This window comes from Poecilia formosa, unplaced genomic scaffold (assembly GCF_000485575.1).
Source record: "Poecilia formosa unplaced genomic scaffold, Poecilia_formosa-5.1.2 Scaffold2320, whole genome shotgun sequence".
NCBI lineage: Eukaryota > Metazoa > Chordata > Actinopteri > Cyprinodontiformes > Poeciliidae > Poecilia > Poecilia formosa.
In genome coordinates, this window is record NW_006802259.1 from 1 (window position 1) to 14,089 (window position 14,089).

At 41.3% G+C, this 14,089-nt stretch overlaps 3 protein-coding genes across 3 annotated transcripts; 2 read left to right on the top strand and 1 right to left on the bottom strand.

Annotated features, from left to right (window-relative positions):
• Positions 1-6: 6 nt before the first annotated feature.
• On the top strand, positions 7-8,097 carry LOC103133160 (PH-interacting protein-like). The gene is made up of 7 exons (XM_007544934.1): positions 7-13; positions 1,590-1,742; positions 1,863-2,015; positions 2,121-2,326; positions 2,420-2,655; positions 2,862-3,005; positions 3,113-8,097. Exons 2-7 carry the CDS (start codon positions 1,602-1,604, stop codon positions 3,820-3,822), a joined length of 1,590 nt encoding a protein of 529 aa, XP_007544996.1. The 5' UTR covers positions 7-13; positions 1,590-1,601; the 3' UTR covers positions 3,823-8,097.
• Positions 8,098-8,521: 424 nt separating this feature from the next.
• LOC103133162 (uncharacterized) lies at positions 8,522-12,305 on the top strand. The gene is made up of 7 exons (XM_007544937.2): positions 8,522-8,784; positions 8,974-9,115; positions 9,199-9,288; positions 9,397-9,485; positions 9,751-9,911; positions 11,611-11,727; positions 11,813-12,305. The coding sequence occupies exons 2-7, from the start codon at positions 8,991-8,993 to the stop codon at positions 11,921-11,923; spliced, it is 693 nt and encodes a 230-aa protein (XP_007544999.1). The 5' UTR covers positions 8,522-8,784; positions 8,974-8,990; the 3' UTR covers positions 11,924-12,305.
• LOC103133161 (interleukin-1 receptor-associated kinase 1-binding protein 1 homolog) lies at positions 12,183-13,905 on the bottom strand. Its single transcript, XM_007544935.2, has 4 exons — positions 13,549-13,905; positions 12,880-12,961; positions 12,671-12,801; positions 12,183-12,570 (listed from the first exon to the last, which is right to left on the bottom strand). The coding sequence occupies exons 1-4, from the start codon at positions 13,899-13,901 to the stop codon at positions 12,318-12,320; spliced, it is 819 nt and encodes a 272-aa protein (XP_007544997.2). The 5' UTR covers positions 13,902-13,905; the 3' UTR covers positions 12,183-12,317.
• Between the last annotated feature and the right edge of the window lie 184 nt (positions 13,906-14,089).

The window sequence follows — 14,089 nt, forward strand, 5'->3', positions numbered from 1 at the left end:
CCGAAACCATAAGGTAACGTGACTAATTGCCATTATTGGGGTGTGCCATAGCAATGCATGGAAGGCAGCTATTGCTCTACACCTCAAAATAACTGCTGCTTCCTTTCGCCATTAAGATAAAAAGATAATAAATAAATAAATAAATAAGCAGATAAACGGTATTTGAAAAGAGTTTATATTTTATAAACAATAATTAATTTGGTGTGAATAGATGAGTGTTTTTTCTAGTAACGAACTGCCACGAAATATAAATCTGATTTTTACTTTATTAAAATTTAATAACTGTAAATTTCTTGTGCCTAAGCAGATAGACAGTATTTCAAAAGAGCTTATGTTTTATAAACGCTAATTAATTTGATGTTAAGAGATGAGAGTTTTTTTTTTTCCCTGGTAACAAACTGCCTCGAAGTGTAAATCAGATTTTTACTTTATCAAAATTTAATAACTGTAAATTTCTTGTGTCTAAGCAGATGAGCAGTATTTCAAAATAGCTTATGTTTTAGAAACGATAATTAATTTGCTATGAAGAGATGAGCATTTTTTTCAGATTTTTAGTTTTGTGTTGAATGTCTGCTTTATAATATATTTATCACCCATGACAAAAATAAATAAATTTCACTTTTCTGAAAGACTCGCCAACTGCACAATTCTTGTTAAGTAGTATAATATAAGTAGTATTTCAAAAGAGCAGAAGAAATCTTATGTGTTTTTGAACAATAACTACATTTGTTGATAATCTGTTTTCTAAGAGATGAGCACGTTTTCTGGTAACCAAGGGCCACGAAGTAAACATTTGATTTTTACTTTTGCAAAAGTAAAATTCAGAAGACATTAACATTAGCACAAACATTAGCAGTGCACTGCCCCTCACTGGAACCAGGGCGGCTTATAGAGTGGCAGTGGCAGTTCTGCCCTGCCACTTTAAAATCAGATGAGCCTCCTGTTTGCACTCCTCCTTTGTAACAGTAACAGCACCGGATGTAAATAAAGTTGTGTACTTAATCATTTGTATACAGTATTTAAAACCAATATCTTTTTTTGTTAGACTTTTGAACATTACAGTACATTAGCCGTAGCTACTGCCCACATTAGCAGTAGGCTTTTCCCTAATATAAGCTTTTTAGCTATTGTTTTATTTATTAGCCACATTTAGCACTCTGAATGGAGGAAATCAAAGACAACATGCTAGTTATACCTCACATGCCACTGGCAGCATTTAGGCTAACATTAGCATTTTGGCTAAGTTTAGCTTCTACACTCATTTTAACATACTAAATGGAGTAGGTCCATGTTACTCAACATGCTTGTGACTCTCCACATGCTATTGAGTACAATGTAGCTTACTTTAGCATTGATGCTAATTTTTAGAATCAAAAAGTTGGGTTCCAACCGGCAGGCACACTTTGGCAGGCCCCGTTTAAATTTCTTCAGAAATTTTCTAGTGTTGCCATTTATCGGTGTCAGCTGCTCACGAGTGAAAAAACACCCGTACTGGTCACTTTCATGCATTTCAGAAGAGATATATTAGAAGAGAGAGCTTTCTGTAAGCCACTGCAGTGTGTGCCATTAACTTTGGATTTACTGTGTAGGGCCGTCAGCCCATGAAGCGCCAGCTACGGACCCGTCCTCGTTCTTACGATCCTCATGCTTGGAAAGGACGCTGCAAGGAGCTGCTGGACCTTATCTTTCAGTGTGAAGACTCTGAGCCCTTTAGAGAACCGGTGGACATACAGGAGTACCCGGTACGAATGATTCAAAACCCTATGTTACGGATACCATGTGCTGCTTCAGTTCTGTAGCTGATATTATTAATCATCTTTGTTCTTTCTCTCTTCCTTTTCTACTCCTGTCTGCATCTGTAGGACTACCTGCAAATAGTTGACTCTCCGATGGACTTTGGCACAGTTCTAAAAAAGCTGACTGAAGGAAATTATCCATCTCCCATTGAGCTCTCCAAGGATGTCAGACTAATTTTCAGCAATTCCAAAGCGTACACACCCAGTAAAAAGTCCCGGGTCAGAATCATTCGCAAAAAGACACTTCCAAACCCTAACAGGTCTTTCTATAGTCAGCTCCTTCTTTTTTTATGATTGATTTTCAGTTGTGCCTTGTGTTTGCAGATATACAGCATGAGTCTTCGTCTTTCTGCGCTGTTTGAGGAGCATATCAGCCCCATCCTTTCTGATTACAAAGCAATCCACGGCATGACAGATAAATTGACCAGACGTGGCACAGACAGACAGACGCGACACGCCGCAGATAGACAGACAAGGCACACGACAAAGAGAAGGAGGAGCGAATCACCCACAAGTAGCAATGCATCCAGGTAAAAAAAAAAAAAGTAAAGCACTACTTTTTAATTACTAATCAAACCTGAAGCTAAAGACGATTCCTCGGTTTCCTTTCTGACTGCTTGTAGCCCAGAGAGGAAAAGACGCGTATCATCCAGGGTGACTGCCAAGAAGGAGCCGTCACCAGCTCCGTCCCGGCCGCCTTCCCTCAGACAGCATGTCCCTCTGAAACAGACTCCACAGCTGGTCAACGGTAAAGCGGATACCCCAGCTCCGGGCCGGACGCGTAGTTCCGCACGCCACTTTGCACACTCCTCACCTCCTTCATCGAGTAATATCACTAACAGCACACCGAGCACTGGAGGTGAGATTAAATCAAATACTAATGACAGAGTAGTTTAGATCAAAGTCTGAACTTTTCTTAGACTGGCCTAGTCTATGTCTTCATATTCTTGGTGATGAAAGATAAAGGTGTAACATTTAAAACCCTAAGCTGTTTTATTATGTCACGAAATAACAGTGACCCATTTAGTAATTTGCCAAATTGCTGTATCTCTTGTCTATTGTCAGAATCTTCTCGCTCACTGCGGGCTCATAATTCTGTCCGAGCTTCAACGCCACCAGTTCCTGAAAAGGCCACGCCCCCTCCAGCAGCAGACAGTAGCGGTGGAAGCACTCGTCGGAAACTCAGGACCCCCGTGCGACACACACCCGGTTGGTGTTTCCAACATCAAACGAAATGACATAGCTTTGGTTTAAGAATGAACGATAAATCATATCTACATGTGTCTTCTCTTTTTGTCCATCTTTTTCCTTTTAAGGTTCTCCTTCCAGCCCCTCGACTCAAAGTACGGCCCATCTGAACGGACACAACGGTCACATGACCTTAGGCATGGGAAGAAGGGGGCGACGGTCCAGAATGGACTCACCGGTGAGTCCTCCAGAAGTTCCGACTCCAGCCAGCCCCTCAAGACCCCGAGGCCGACCGCCTGGCAAGAAGAAAGGCAGAAAGAGCAAGCAGGAACAGGACGAGTTGAGACAGAGTAGGAGTCGCCGGAGCTCCACTCCGGATGACGAGCTGGACCATTCCACAGGGGACGAAGGCGGCATGTCGTCCGCCCCGGAAACGTCAGCACCATCAGACTCTGGTGCAGCAGTGACACCGAGGCGACGAGGCCGACCGCGGATAGTAAAAACGAAGGAATCGACTTCTCCTGCCGAGTCGCCTGAGCCCTCACCGCTGAGAAGGAGCAGCAGGAGAACCAATGAGGAGGCCACGCCTCATCCCCAGACTTCCTCCGAGCGATCCGGTCGGAAAGAGTCTCCAAAGGACGAGGCTGGAGAGGGGACGATAGGGTCGATGCGCACACGTAACCAAGGAAGGCGGTCTGCCTGGTACATGGAAGAGGACTCAGAGGAGGAACAGAGGCAGTTGCTGTTTGAGGACTCGTCGATCACCTTTGGAACGTCCTCAAAGGGTCGCGTCCGCAAACTGACAGAAAAGGCCAAAGCCAATCTCATAGGCTGGTAAAGAACATATGCACAAGCTCGAGTGCTCAGAGGGCCGAGAGATCCCGGCAGGATGTTTGGATCGGATGCTTTAGACCAAACGGAGGCTCAGTTGGCTGATGCTATGGAGAGCAAACTGTGCCGTTACCTGTTACCCTGCTCGTCATTGACCCCACCTTCCTCTCTGCCCACTAAGCACTTTAGCACTGCATGTTCATATGCTCCCACACCTCCTATTCTATTGATCCATGTTGGATCCCACAGGAGCACACAGAATCTCTCTCTGTGAAGGCGGTGTTTCTCACTTCGTCTGACGAACCTCTCCTCTGCCGGACCTTAAACACAGTTCAGAGTCAGATTGGGACGAAAAGTAAATCGGTCTGACCTACACGAACAACTGGCCTAAGACCACATATTCTCCCCCTAACTTCATCCTTTCTGTTTTTTATACAACCTTTTCATTGCTCTTTCTAAAGTTTCATATGATCGTCCCTCTGATTTGGAAGTCTTACACATTGGCTGAGCTGAGCGTGTCTGTTTGTGCTAAAATACCAAATGGCGTACCTTTGTCGGTACTGTACATCTGTACATTTAGTGTACTGTTAATGTGTTTTTGTTCTTTTCTGCATGTTAATTAGAGAGAGGAAGCGTCTTCTTCCTGAAAGCTGGTTTTACTGTGAGGCGGAAAAATATGTTGCATGAGTGAAAGGAGTCATTGTTGCGCTTGTATATCATTTCTGAATGCGTCCTCTGCATTAGCAATACCTTGTGCCTTTTACACGTAAGGTGTGTGGGTGTGCATGTGCCTGTTTGTCTACAAACTTGCATTTTGCAAGTACAGTTCCGGTCGCACGTTTGCATCCCATCATTATTGGCGTTAATGTCATCTTAATTTGAGGCAACTTATAATGTAGATGAACTAAGATGCAACTTGAATTAATTTTAAAAACAAGAATTTGGAGTAATTTTAGATTTTTTAATGTTTTTTTTTCTAATCCACACAGGTTTAAAGTTATACATACAGAATCAAATATGAAATACAACCAGATTAACGGTTGGGAGAAATTTCTGGTATGATTTTAGCGGAACGTTTGACCGGACTTTTTCGTAGAATTTGTAGTTTGGTTTCCTCCCATGAAACTTTGATACGGTATTCTTCGGGGACATTCCAGAAGATTAATTTTAGCGTGATTTATCAACTAAAAAACTATTCCTGATGTGTCTGGGATCATTGCTCCATTGTAACCTTCAACATGTTCTCAAGGTTCACTCGTCTCACCCAAACTGTGATTGATTAAAAAGAAACATTTTAAACCTGAGAACTCTGTTCCATCTGTTAAGCTCGGTCGCAGCAGTAATAAACTGAGGGTCTGTTTCGCTGCCAGTCGTACTTCTGGGTTTAATAGTGAATTCTTCAACTTAACCTGAAATTAACAGCTACTGTTAAGCTCTAAAATATTCATACACCGGACAGGTTTAGATGTAAAATCATCTTATGTAACCAAGAAGGGTTAGTTGTTTCCAACAGGAAATGAGACAGCCATCTCTCAAAAGATAGAATCAGTTTTAGCCTGTTGGTTTCTTAGCAACTGAAAAAGGGGAATTTCACTAAATATTAGCGGAGCAGAACAGTACATATTTAACCTTAGGCATGTCATTTTCAAAATCTACAATAAATTTCAACTTGTGCACCAGCTCTTGTGTTTAGTTGCAGAAACAGTTCAACACCCCGTCATTTATGCCCATCGTGATTGGATGTAAACATCTGACCGGCAACGGTGTGCGTGTGTGTATCTGTGTGTATCTGTGTGTCTGTGTGTGCTGGTTTTTAACACAACTGAGTGCAGGCTTTACCTGGAGCGTACATACAGTGGCATACAGTTCGATGGTTGAGGAACCGCTCAAAGAAACGACTTCAGAGCTGCTGAGAAGAATTAACCCATCGACGAAACCGACCCTACGGTACAGAGAGTGGTCGCTAGCTTTGAGATGCATCTGCCATGTTTCTAGAACAAGTTTGAAAGAATGTTGAGATGCTTCTACGGTGACAGCATTCACTTTTCACATGCAAACCTGTCTCCTAAGTTCTTGCAACTTCCTCGTAATTTGGAAAGCAAAACAGCGGGGAGTGGAGGGAAACCAGATCGAGCTGCATTTTTCCAGAAAAACAGCTTCACGTTTCTGATAGTGTGCCTTTGCTACTCTGGCATATTGAGTCCTCTGTTTTTTTGTTTTTTTTTTTAATTTTCCCTTATGGGGCCTTGTTTTATCATTTTACATTTGGACTTCTTGTTTCTGCTCATTTCTGTATTCTGAGAACTGGACTTTGAGTTTGTGGGAAAAAAAAAAGAACTTTGTAACTTTGGACTCTCTTTTTGCCACACGTAATGGGTACCGAGTTTATAAAGACGCATCTGTTCCCGGTATTTTGTTTGTCCTCCAGCACAGAGGAAGTGAATGCCAAAATCTGCGAGTTTCATCACGTGTTGTGGGACCGACTGGATGCTAGCGTCGACACACACCTGGTTCATCTCATAGCTCACATATTACCGAACATATATCCTGTTTGTCATTGTTTGTTTAAAAAAAAAAAAAATAGGTTTGTCAATGCCAAATTCTGTCTGTGGGCACTGAAGTTTTAGAACATGGCTTTTGAATGTGTTTTCTAACTAACTTTTATTGTCTCCACTGTGGATGTTCATTTATATATGATGTGTGTTACGTGTCTTCTGTCTGTCTCCCTGCCATACAAGAGGATATATCAATGGATCGATCCATGGAGATAGAATGATGCTTTATGCTCTGCCACACATTTTAGGATTTTGTTGTTTTTTTTCTTCTTTTTAGTTTTTATAATGTCCGTATAAAAAGTTTATTTTAAATCTGAAAGGGCCAAATACTAGCGATTGTTTTTCTCAACAGGGTGAGACAAAATATGTTTTCCGATTGAGGTTTAAATCTTTACCCATGGAAGTATTTATTTTGAGTGGAAGATTTAGTTGGCTTTAAGTGTTTATTCATGGCTTTTTAAAAAAAATAACATCACTTTATAACTACTTTATGTGCACATAAAGTTTTAATGTTATTTTCAATTCAAATGTATAGTAGTACAGTCGACAGACTTATAAAAATCTGTTGGTGCCACATGGAAAGATATGTAAAAACCTTATAAATAAATACATCTATTATTGCAGTGGTATAATCTCACACATTTAGCTGCTACTTTTCTATCTGATTTAGTCCTATGGGCTGAAATGTTCAATGAAGTATTGATTCTATGCTTTGTGAATCACTTCAGTGTTGACCTGGCAAAATGTTGAAGATGATTTTGCCAGCTCTTTTTGTTTTTAAGTTTACTGGGACATGTCAGCAGATTTTTATTTCAAATGTCCTGGTTTTGCACAAAATCAAGGCCCACAGCATAACAGCCCCTCTAGTGGTTCCCACATATTCGTCCTTTGGTCGAATTGAAGTATAATAGCAAGTTTTAAATCTTTATGTTTGTGATAGTTGGACATGACAAACGCATCACAATCAATTTTTTTTTCCTGGTTCATTCTTGGTTGCATTATCAGATGTAGGGAACATCTGATAATGGTGTTCACTGATTTTCTTAATTACTTCTAATGGGATTGTTTTCCTACTAATTGAATGTACATTTTAAATTGTTCTGTGTGAGATTATATACCTGCAATAAAAGCTTGTTTTAGGTGTTTCATCCATCTTTACCTGGGGTATCAATAATTCTGTCTATCTGAATGCACAGATTAACTAATCTACTGACCCGGGATTCTTTACTTTGAGATATGGGGCTTACGTTTACAGCAGTCCCCTTAAAATATGTGTTTGTCGTTTTAAATCCCTGGTTCGGCAGTTCAGAGCTGCACTTGAGCATTTATGTTTTCATGAGAACATGGGATCTATTCAATGTGAGACTCTGTAGGTGTGTGGCAGAGTCATGCTGCTTGTGGCGCCTGCCTGAAGCATCAGTGTGAGTGAGTGAGTGAGTGAAGTGGGTGCATGTGAGCCACCTGGAAGCGTTTTGAGATGTTTAAAAATTTTAGGTTTTATGGAGCTGTCGGAGATAAAAGTGAGAAGAGGGGCGGGAGGGGGGTCTTTTATGTGAAATTATTGATGAAGCTGTCTTTGTTAGTTTGGATACTTTTTATATTTAAAGGAAGTGATGCAAAAAAAAAATAAATAAAAGGCATAAAGCTAGAATGTATGTGTAGGGGAGTACTACTGTCCTGTTAGTTCATACCAATATTTTAAGTAAATAAACAGTTGTGTTTCCATATTCAGCTTACTTTTCGTTATTTGTGGCATAAGAAAATGTTATTTGTATCTTTGCTGCATTAATTCAGGAAGCAGAAAGATCTTCCTCCAGATTGTGAGACCTTGATTTCAAAATAAAACAAAATGTATTTCCATAACAATCTTGCTTTTGTTACAGTTTTCATCTAATTTTTCTGAGAAACTAAATTTTGGACCATTTTCAGTAGCAGTCATAGAAAAATATCAATACATTTGTAAACAAAAAAAGAAGATAACATCGTGTAATTAATTAATCTATATCATACCCGAGTTTCACTTTTGTAATTAAATTTGTGAAGTTCTCAGCGCTGTTCGGATTTATTTCCTATAAAGTGGGTTTTGCGGCAGTGGATGAACAACTCTGCCCCCTTGCGTCGCTAAAGCGCAGGTGTCACTTCTTCACTCACCCGGACCTCGCGAGTTTCCTGACGTGGCGGGTCGCTAAAGGTCCGTCCGCTCCTCCGTGGGCTGCTATGATTGGGCAGAGCACCTGTTTCGGAAAGTTTTTCGAAATACTGTAAATACACAGGTGGCGGCGGCATGGGTTGCCGTTTATGTAAATAAAACAGAAGTGAAACCTTGTCACTCTGCTCAGGTTTCCCAGGCGCAAACAACTCTCCGCAGCACAATGTTGAGCAGATAGAAAGGAAAGTTTGGACTTCAGAAAGAGGTAAGAGAGCTACTGTTACAGAAATAAGTTGTTACTACGTTAAAGTTTTTTTGTTTTGTTTTTTAAATAGTAATAAGTAAATGTCAGTAAAGCTTTTTCCTTATGGAGGCTAAAAAAAAAACTATATAGACTTTGGCTTCAATAGTTCCGCACTCCCCGCATGCACCTGACGCGCCTGTTTGCCTTCAGGTGCCAGCTGCGCAGTCATGCCTCAGCTCGGCCCCGCCGCCGCGCTGCAGATCGCGCTCCTGCTCTCCGCTGTGCCCGCGCAGTACTACATCTCCCGGTGGAGCGGCTCTACGGCGGCGCAGCGCTACCACGCAACCACGCGGTAAGGGGTAGCGCTATAAAAGTGCTTTAAATACTGTAATTACATTGAGATAATATAGGGCGATATTATTAAATGCTTTTCAGGTTGCTCCGCATATGGAAACAGTGGAGAACGTCATACCTTAACGCTACTGCATGGAGTGACTGGACAAACCAGCAGTTGTCCAAAGTCAAGTGAGTAGACTTTTAAGTTTTGAAATAAACTCTTTTCTTTCCATTTAGGTTTAGTAAGCAAACCCAACTCAGCTTCTTCTCGTAAACAAATATTCTGACTTCCTGCAGGTCTCTGGTTGGGTTGGGACAAGAAGAGGAACAAGTGTCTCCACCAATAGAAACCATGATATTTGATAATGATCATGGATTCTTTGGAGGTTTGTGAAATTCCAGTATATGTACGTTTCTTGACTTTAGATACGGTGTCATTTCCATGCTGCTGCCAGTTTCACCCAGTGTTATTTCTGAATCTTTAGTGTTTGATCATCCTCTAATGTATTATAATCACCACTAATGACACTAGCATCTTATCTGGATATTATCTAGTAGACTTAAATAAGGCCCTGAGGCAGCTGTCTTCCCTGTGATTGATTTCCCTTTCAGTACTTGCTTTAAATACTTGCACACCTTTTGTCCCTGCAGCCTCCAAGGCAGTGCGTAGCCCTCGCCCCCCGTTTGTGTTCCTGCGGGTCGGAGAGGTGGTGTTGGAGAGGAAGGGCCACATGATCGGAGTGGTGGTGAGCTGGGACGAAGAACTCCGAGCTCCTCAGGAGTGGGTGGACAAAATGTATTCGAACTCTGAGGTTGGTGAGCAGAACTCGTTCATATCTTTAAGGTCGTTCTGCTTCAATAACTCACTGGACTGGCCACATTTCTAAGCACTCAGGGAGGATTCAGATATGGAGAAATGTTCATTTCTCTTTACACAATCTTAGACATAATCTAGGGTCCTTGGTTTGCTCTTATGCTTTATCCAGTGCGCCCTACAGGGCTTCTACAAGATTTAGGTTGGGAGACTAAGAATGCCATAGGATAAGAACTTAGCGTCTGGTGAGTCAATGTGGCAACCCATTTTCAGTTTATTGGAGAATATAGCAGATTTTTTTTCAATGTTACTCTAACAAAGAACTTGATCCTCCATATACTCACGAGTAAGGACTAGGTACTTTTTTTTACACATATTTTGTTTAAGGGCTGGGCAATACAGCTGAAAAAGTATTGCAATATAAGCATTTCAGTATCAGTTGATCATTTTAATTATTGGTCGTTTTTGGTTTTAAATTATTCAAAGTACTGCCAACCTTGAGACGTGGCCTTTCCTCCTTTATGTACAATTTCCTCTAGAGCGGTTGTACTCATTTTCTCCTTCCTTTATAAGTGGTGACAGCATTGTCTGCGGATGGTCAAGATTTTATAGTCAAGCGTACTTATTACCTACATTTCTTGTGACAAACTCCTTCGCCTCCCATAATCCGAATGGATGCTAGCACGTTTGAAGAGCTAGTTGGGCACCTAGCCCTGTTTAGTCTCCACCACATAACTGTCAGCTGCACAAAGAGTGGCAGTCACACAATGTGTCCTTGCAACTGGTTGCGCTGACTCTCTACATTATCAGTTCGATGTGAACATTGTTTCCTTGCCAAGCAGTTTCCTGTTCAACTCAGCACATCACCGAGTACACATCCGATACCTTTGTGTGAATGTCTCCAGCAGACGTTCACTTTGAGTCCTCTTCGACTACATAGAGACCTCTGAGGAGTGAACTGTGCCAGAATACGTTAGAGGCAACATGAAACTGCTACTGTGCAAGTTACATAAGTTGTTGCTAGCTTATCAAGAGTGAGTTAGCTGATGCTACAAACATTTCTTAGCTGAGTCGGTGAGACGTTTAGCAGTAAAAGCCTTTCCTCTGCCTACATCCCCCCAGAATGCCCTGCGACTCTGGATTGGAGTTAGATGAAATTATCAAAATTCTTTCGGACAAATCTTCTATTGATATTGATCACATGTCTATCCCAACAGATATTATTTTATTGCCCAGCCCTGTTTTGTTTCACACCAAGCCAAACTGTTGATGAAAAAATTTAGCAACATCCAACCAAAGAATACAGTGACATTAAACATCCTATTGATATAGAGAAGTAGACTTCCCATGTTTGCATTTGTGATGGTAGGACAAGACTACTAAACAACCGGTTGACTTTTAGTTAACCAATAGGAAACAATTTTCATTTTATAGAGAAAACTGATTTTTTATGTAAAAATCTCCTAGTATTCCAAAGAGTTCCTGATGCCATGCACTGTCACAAGGTTCTTTTAATAAGAATATGATCTTCTACTATTCCCAATCGTGGGCATGTGATACTTTTACGTATATCCTTATTTTGTTTAATATCAGACCCATTTTGAGTGCTTGTTGATGTCAAGTCCAATTAGACTCTATAGAGACCTTGTTGATTAAAAAATGAAAAAGAAGTTGTACGTTGTTTTGTGTGAAAACAGGACACAAAGGCGGAGAAAACGCCACATTACAAGGTGCTGTTCGGCGGGCCTGGACCCTCTTCTCTGATGGTTGCATACTTGCCTCAAACACAGCTGGAGCGCATCACAGGGATGAGGGTAAGGACGTACTGCCGCAGAACTTAAGGTTTCTTTTATGCTCACACACTCCTCGCATCTTGAGCTGACGGTTGGATGTTTGTAGCCGGACATTCCCACCCTGGAGAACTACTTCACGCATTTTGACGGGACGCGATTCGTCATGCAGGATTGGCTCAGGGAGCTGTTCCCAGAGGACGAGACCGAGGACGACTGACTGGGACGGTTTTCACGATTGCGCTCCTGAGCTTGGTCTCAGTTTGTCGTGACGTTTCTTCAAAGACATGTATTGAACTTAAACACCAACAGGTGTGTAAATCAGAGACACACACCGAATCTCTCCTCACTGGGACTCACTTTTGCCTTTTTGGAATATGGAGACAAATATTGGTATTAGAAGTAACAAATATAAGAAAGTCAAACTTCTTTTGTTTTTTTTTGTTTTTTTATATATCTATATAATTTACAGTATTTTAGCTTAAAGTGTGCAGACGATTTTAATGAAAGCCACCGGGACTGCTTCGACTTTGGCAAAGACTATGAAATTTGAACATCTGTTCAAGCGTGAAAACCGTGCAATAAAGTGTTTCTAGACTCTCCAAAATGTGTGTTTAGAGTTTTTTCCTGCTTTTGTCTTTGAAGCTGAAGGAAACAGACACTTGCGAGGTGACGGTGGCTGTAGGTAGGAGAGGAGGAACGTGCGTCAAGCTGCGTTCTCCATCTGTAGCCTCCTCTTCATTCCTCCACTCCTTGGTCTCCTCCTCTCTGACCAGCAATGTGGCCCCCAAACTTTCCCCCAGCATCTCAGCGATCTGACTGGCCTTTTGTTGAGCATTTTCAACTGCTGACACAGACGCGCGAAGCCTTAAAAAAAAAAAAAGAAACACCACCCAACACAAACACACTGGTTACAACTCCTGCATTTGATTTAAATGAGACAATACCCGTTTGGAGCTGTAAGCACCTCAGCTCACTCAGGCACGCAGCGCTGTGGAAGAACCGAGGCGTTCCCACTTGGACACTCTTATCCAGCTTTTCCAGTAGGACGCAACACATATGCTCCATCTTCTTGAATTCTGAAAAGGTCACCACGATCTGGGGGAGCATTTGGCAACGCTGTCATGTCAGGCAACTCTACTCTTGCAAAACCAATTAGCTGTCCAAACACCTCACCTCTGCATCCATGGTGTAGGTCTCAGCATGTCGGCGAAGAGTCCGTCTCACTGTTGTGTCTTCCTCGCTGACGCCATGTTGTCTAAGGAGAAAGAAAGAAAACTATATTACAGACTAAATATAAGTGACCTTTTTTTGTAAATAGCAGAATGGATTCATAGCATCCTGAGCAAATAAAATTTTAGTACTGAAAGATTGTAACATTTGTCAAATTAATTTTTTTAACAAGGTTATTGCTAGTAACAATATACATTTCATTAAATTGGAATATGCTTTCCAATGAGGTTCTTTTGTCAGATTAAAAGTACCTTTTGAAAATAACCTAGAAGCAGGGATTAAACGTCCTTTTTGTTTATCCCAAATTTTTATGTACATTTTTTTTTATTGGTCTGATGTAATATTGCATTCTGAGGAACTACATGATTTAAAGAATGCAAGCCACGCAGTTTTATTTATGAAAAACATTGAGAACAATTTACTTCTCATTATTGTTGTGCTATATTATAGCACAATAATATTGAATTTCATGGGTGCAATGTGTCGAAAGTGTGGATAGGTTAAAGGAGTACGAATACTTTAACCGGCACTGCATGCCGGTTACCGCTAGGAACAAAAGCCAGTTAACGTTACGATACGAATTTGTCATTTTCTAAGCTCGGTTGTTTTTACCTGATCGTCTGGGAAATGTATTCCAGTCGCCGTGAAATACTGTTTGTCACCTCGTTTATCGAGTCCTTCGTGCTGGTCACACTGACCAGCAACCACGCTCGGTCGGCCGGGCAGGAAACCTCCGCCACCCCGGTCACCTGAACCTCCCTCACCGGCTTATTGAGACATGTTAACTCTAGACCCTGCTGTTTGTCTTTATCGTCGGTTTCTGCCGCTGGCAAAGCGGCGAAGATGCGAACCGGGGCGTTCATAGTGGAACTGGAAATAAGCTCAAGAAATGAACTTCCCGCTCCTATGGCGACGGACGAAAGGCTTCCTGGGACTTGTAGTGCTAGGAGTAACGGTGGGTACATTAAGTAGTAGGTCGGTATGTTTTTATTCAAGTAAAAAATAAAAGTAGCTATCCAAGAACTTACTCAAGCAAGAGTAAGAAAGTATTACGTAAAATGGCTACCTGAATACTGTGTATATCAAATGATTTAATATTTTACAATAATTTCGTAACAGACAAAAAATAGTTATGTGCAAATTCTGGTATTTT

Excerpts from the sequence above, each read along its gene's own strand:
- LOC103133161 (XM_007544935.2), bottom strand. The coding sequence starts at position 13,901 with ATGTACCCACCGTTACTCCTAGCACTACAAGTCCCAGGAAGCCTTTCG. Across the intron at positions 12,962-13,548 it reads TACATTTCCCAGACGATCAG|ACAACATGGCGTCAGCGAGG; the intron begins GTAAAAACAACC and ends CTTTCTCCTTAG. Across the intron at positions 12,802-12,879 it reads CCTACACCATGGATGCAGAG|ATCGTGGTGACCTTTTCAGA; the intron begins GTGAGGTGTTTG and ends ATGCTCCCCCAG.
- LOC103133160 (XM_007544934.1), top strand. The coding sequence starts at position 1,602 with ATGAAGCGCCAGCTACGGACCCGTCCTCGTTCTTACGATCCTCATGCT. Across the intron at positions 2,016-2,120 it reads CACCCAGTAAAAAGTCCCGG|ATATACAGCATGAGTCTTCG; the intron begins GTCAGAATCATT and ends TTGTGTTTGCAG. Across the intron at positions 2,327-2,419 it reads ACAAGTAGCAATGCATCCAG|CCCAGAGAGGAAAAGACGCG; the intron begins GTAAAAAAAAAA and ends GACTGCTTGTAG.
- LOC103133162 (XM_007544937.2), top strand. The coding sequence starts at position 8,991 with ATGCCTCAGCTCGGCCCCGCCGCCGCGCTGCAGATCGCGCTCCTGCTC. Across the intron at positions 9,486-9,750 it reads TGATCATGGATTCTTTGGAG|CCTCCAAGGCAGTGCGTAGC; the intron begins GTTTGTGAAATT and ends TTGTCCCTGCAG. Across the intron at positions 9,912-11,610 it reads AAATGTATTCGAACTCTGAG|GACACAAAGGCGGAGAAAAC; the intron begins GTTGGTGAGCAG and ends GTGTGAAAACAG.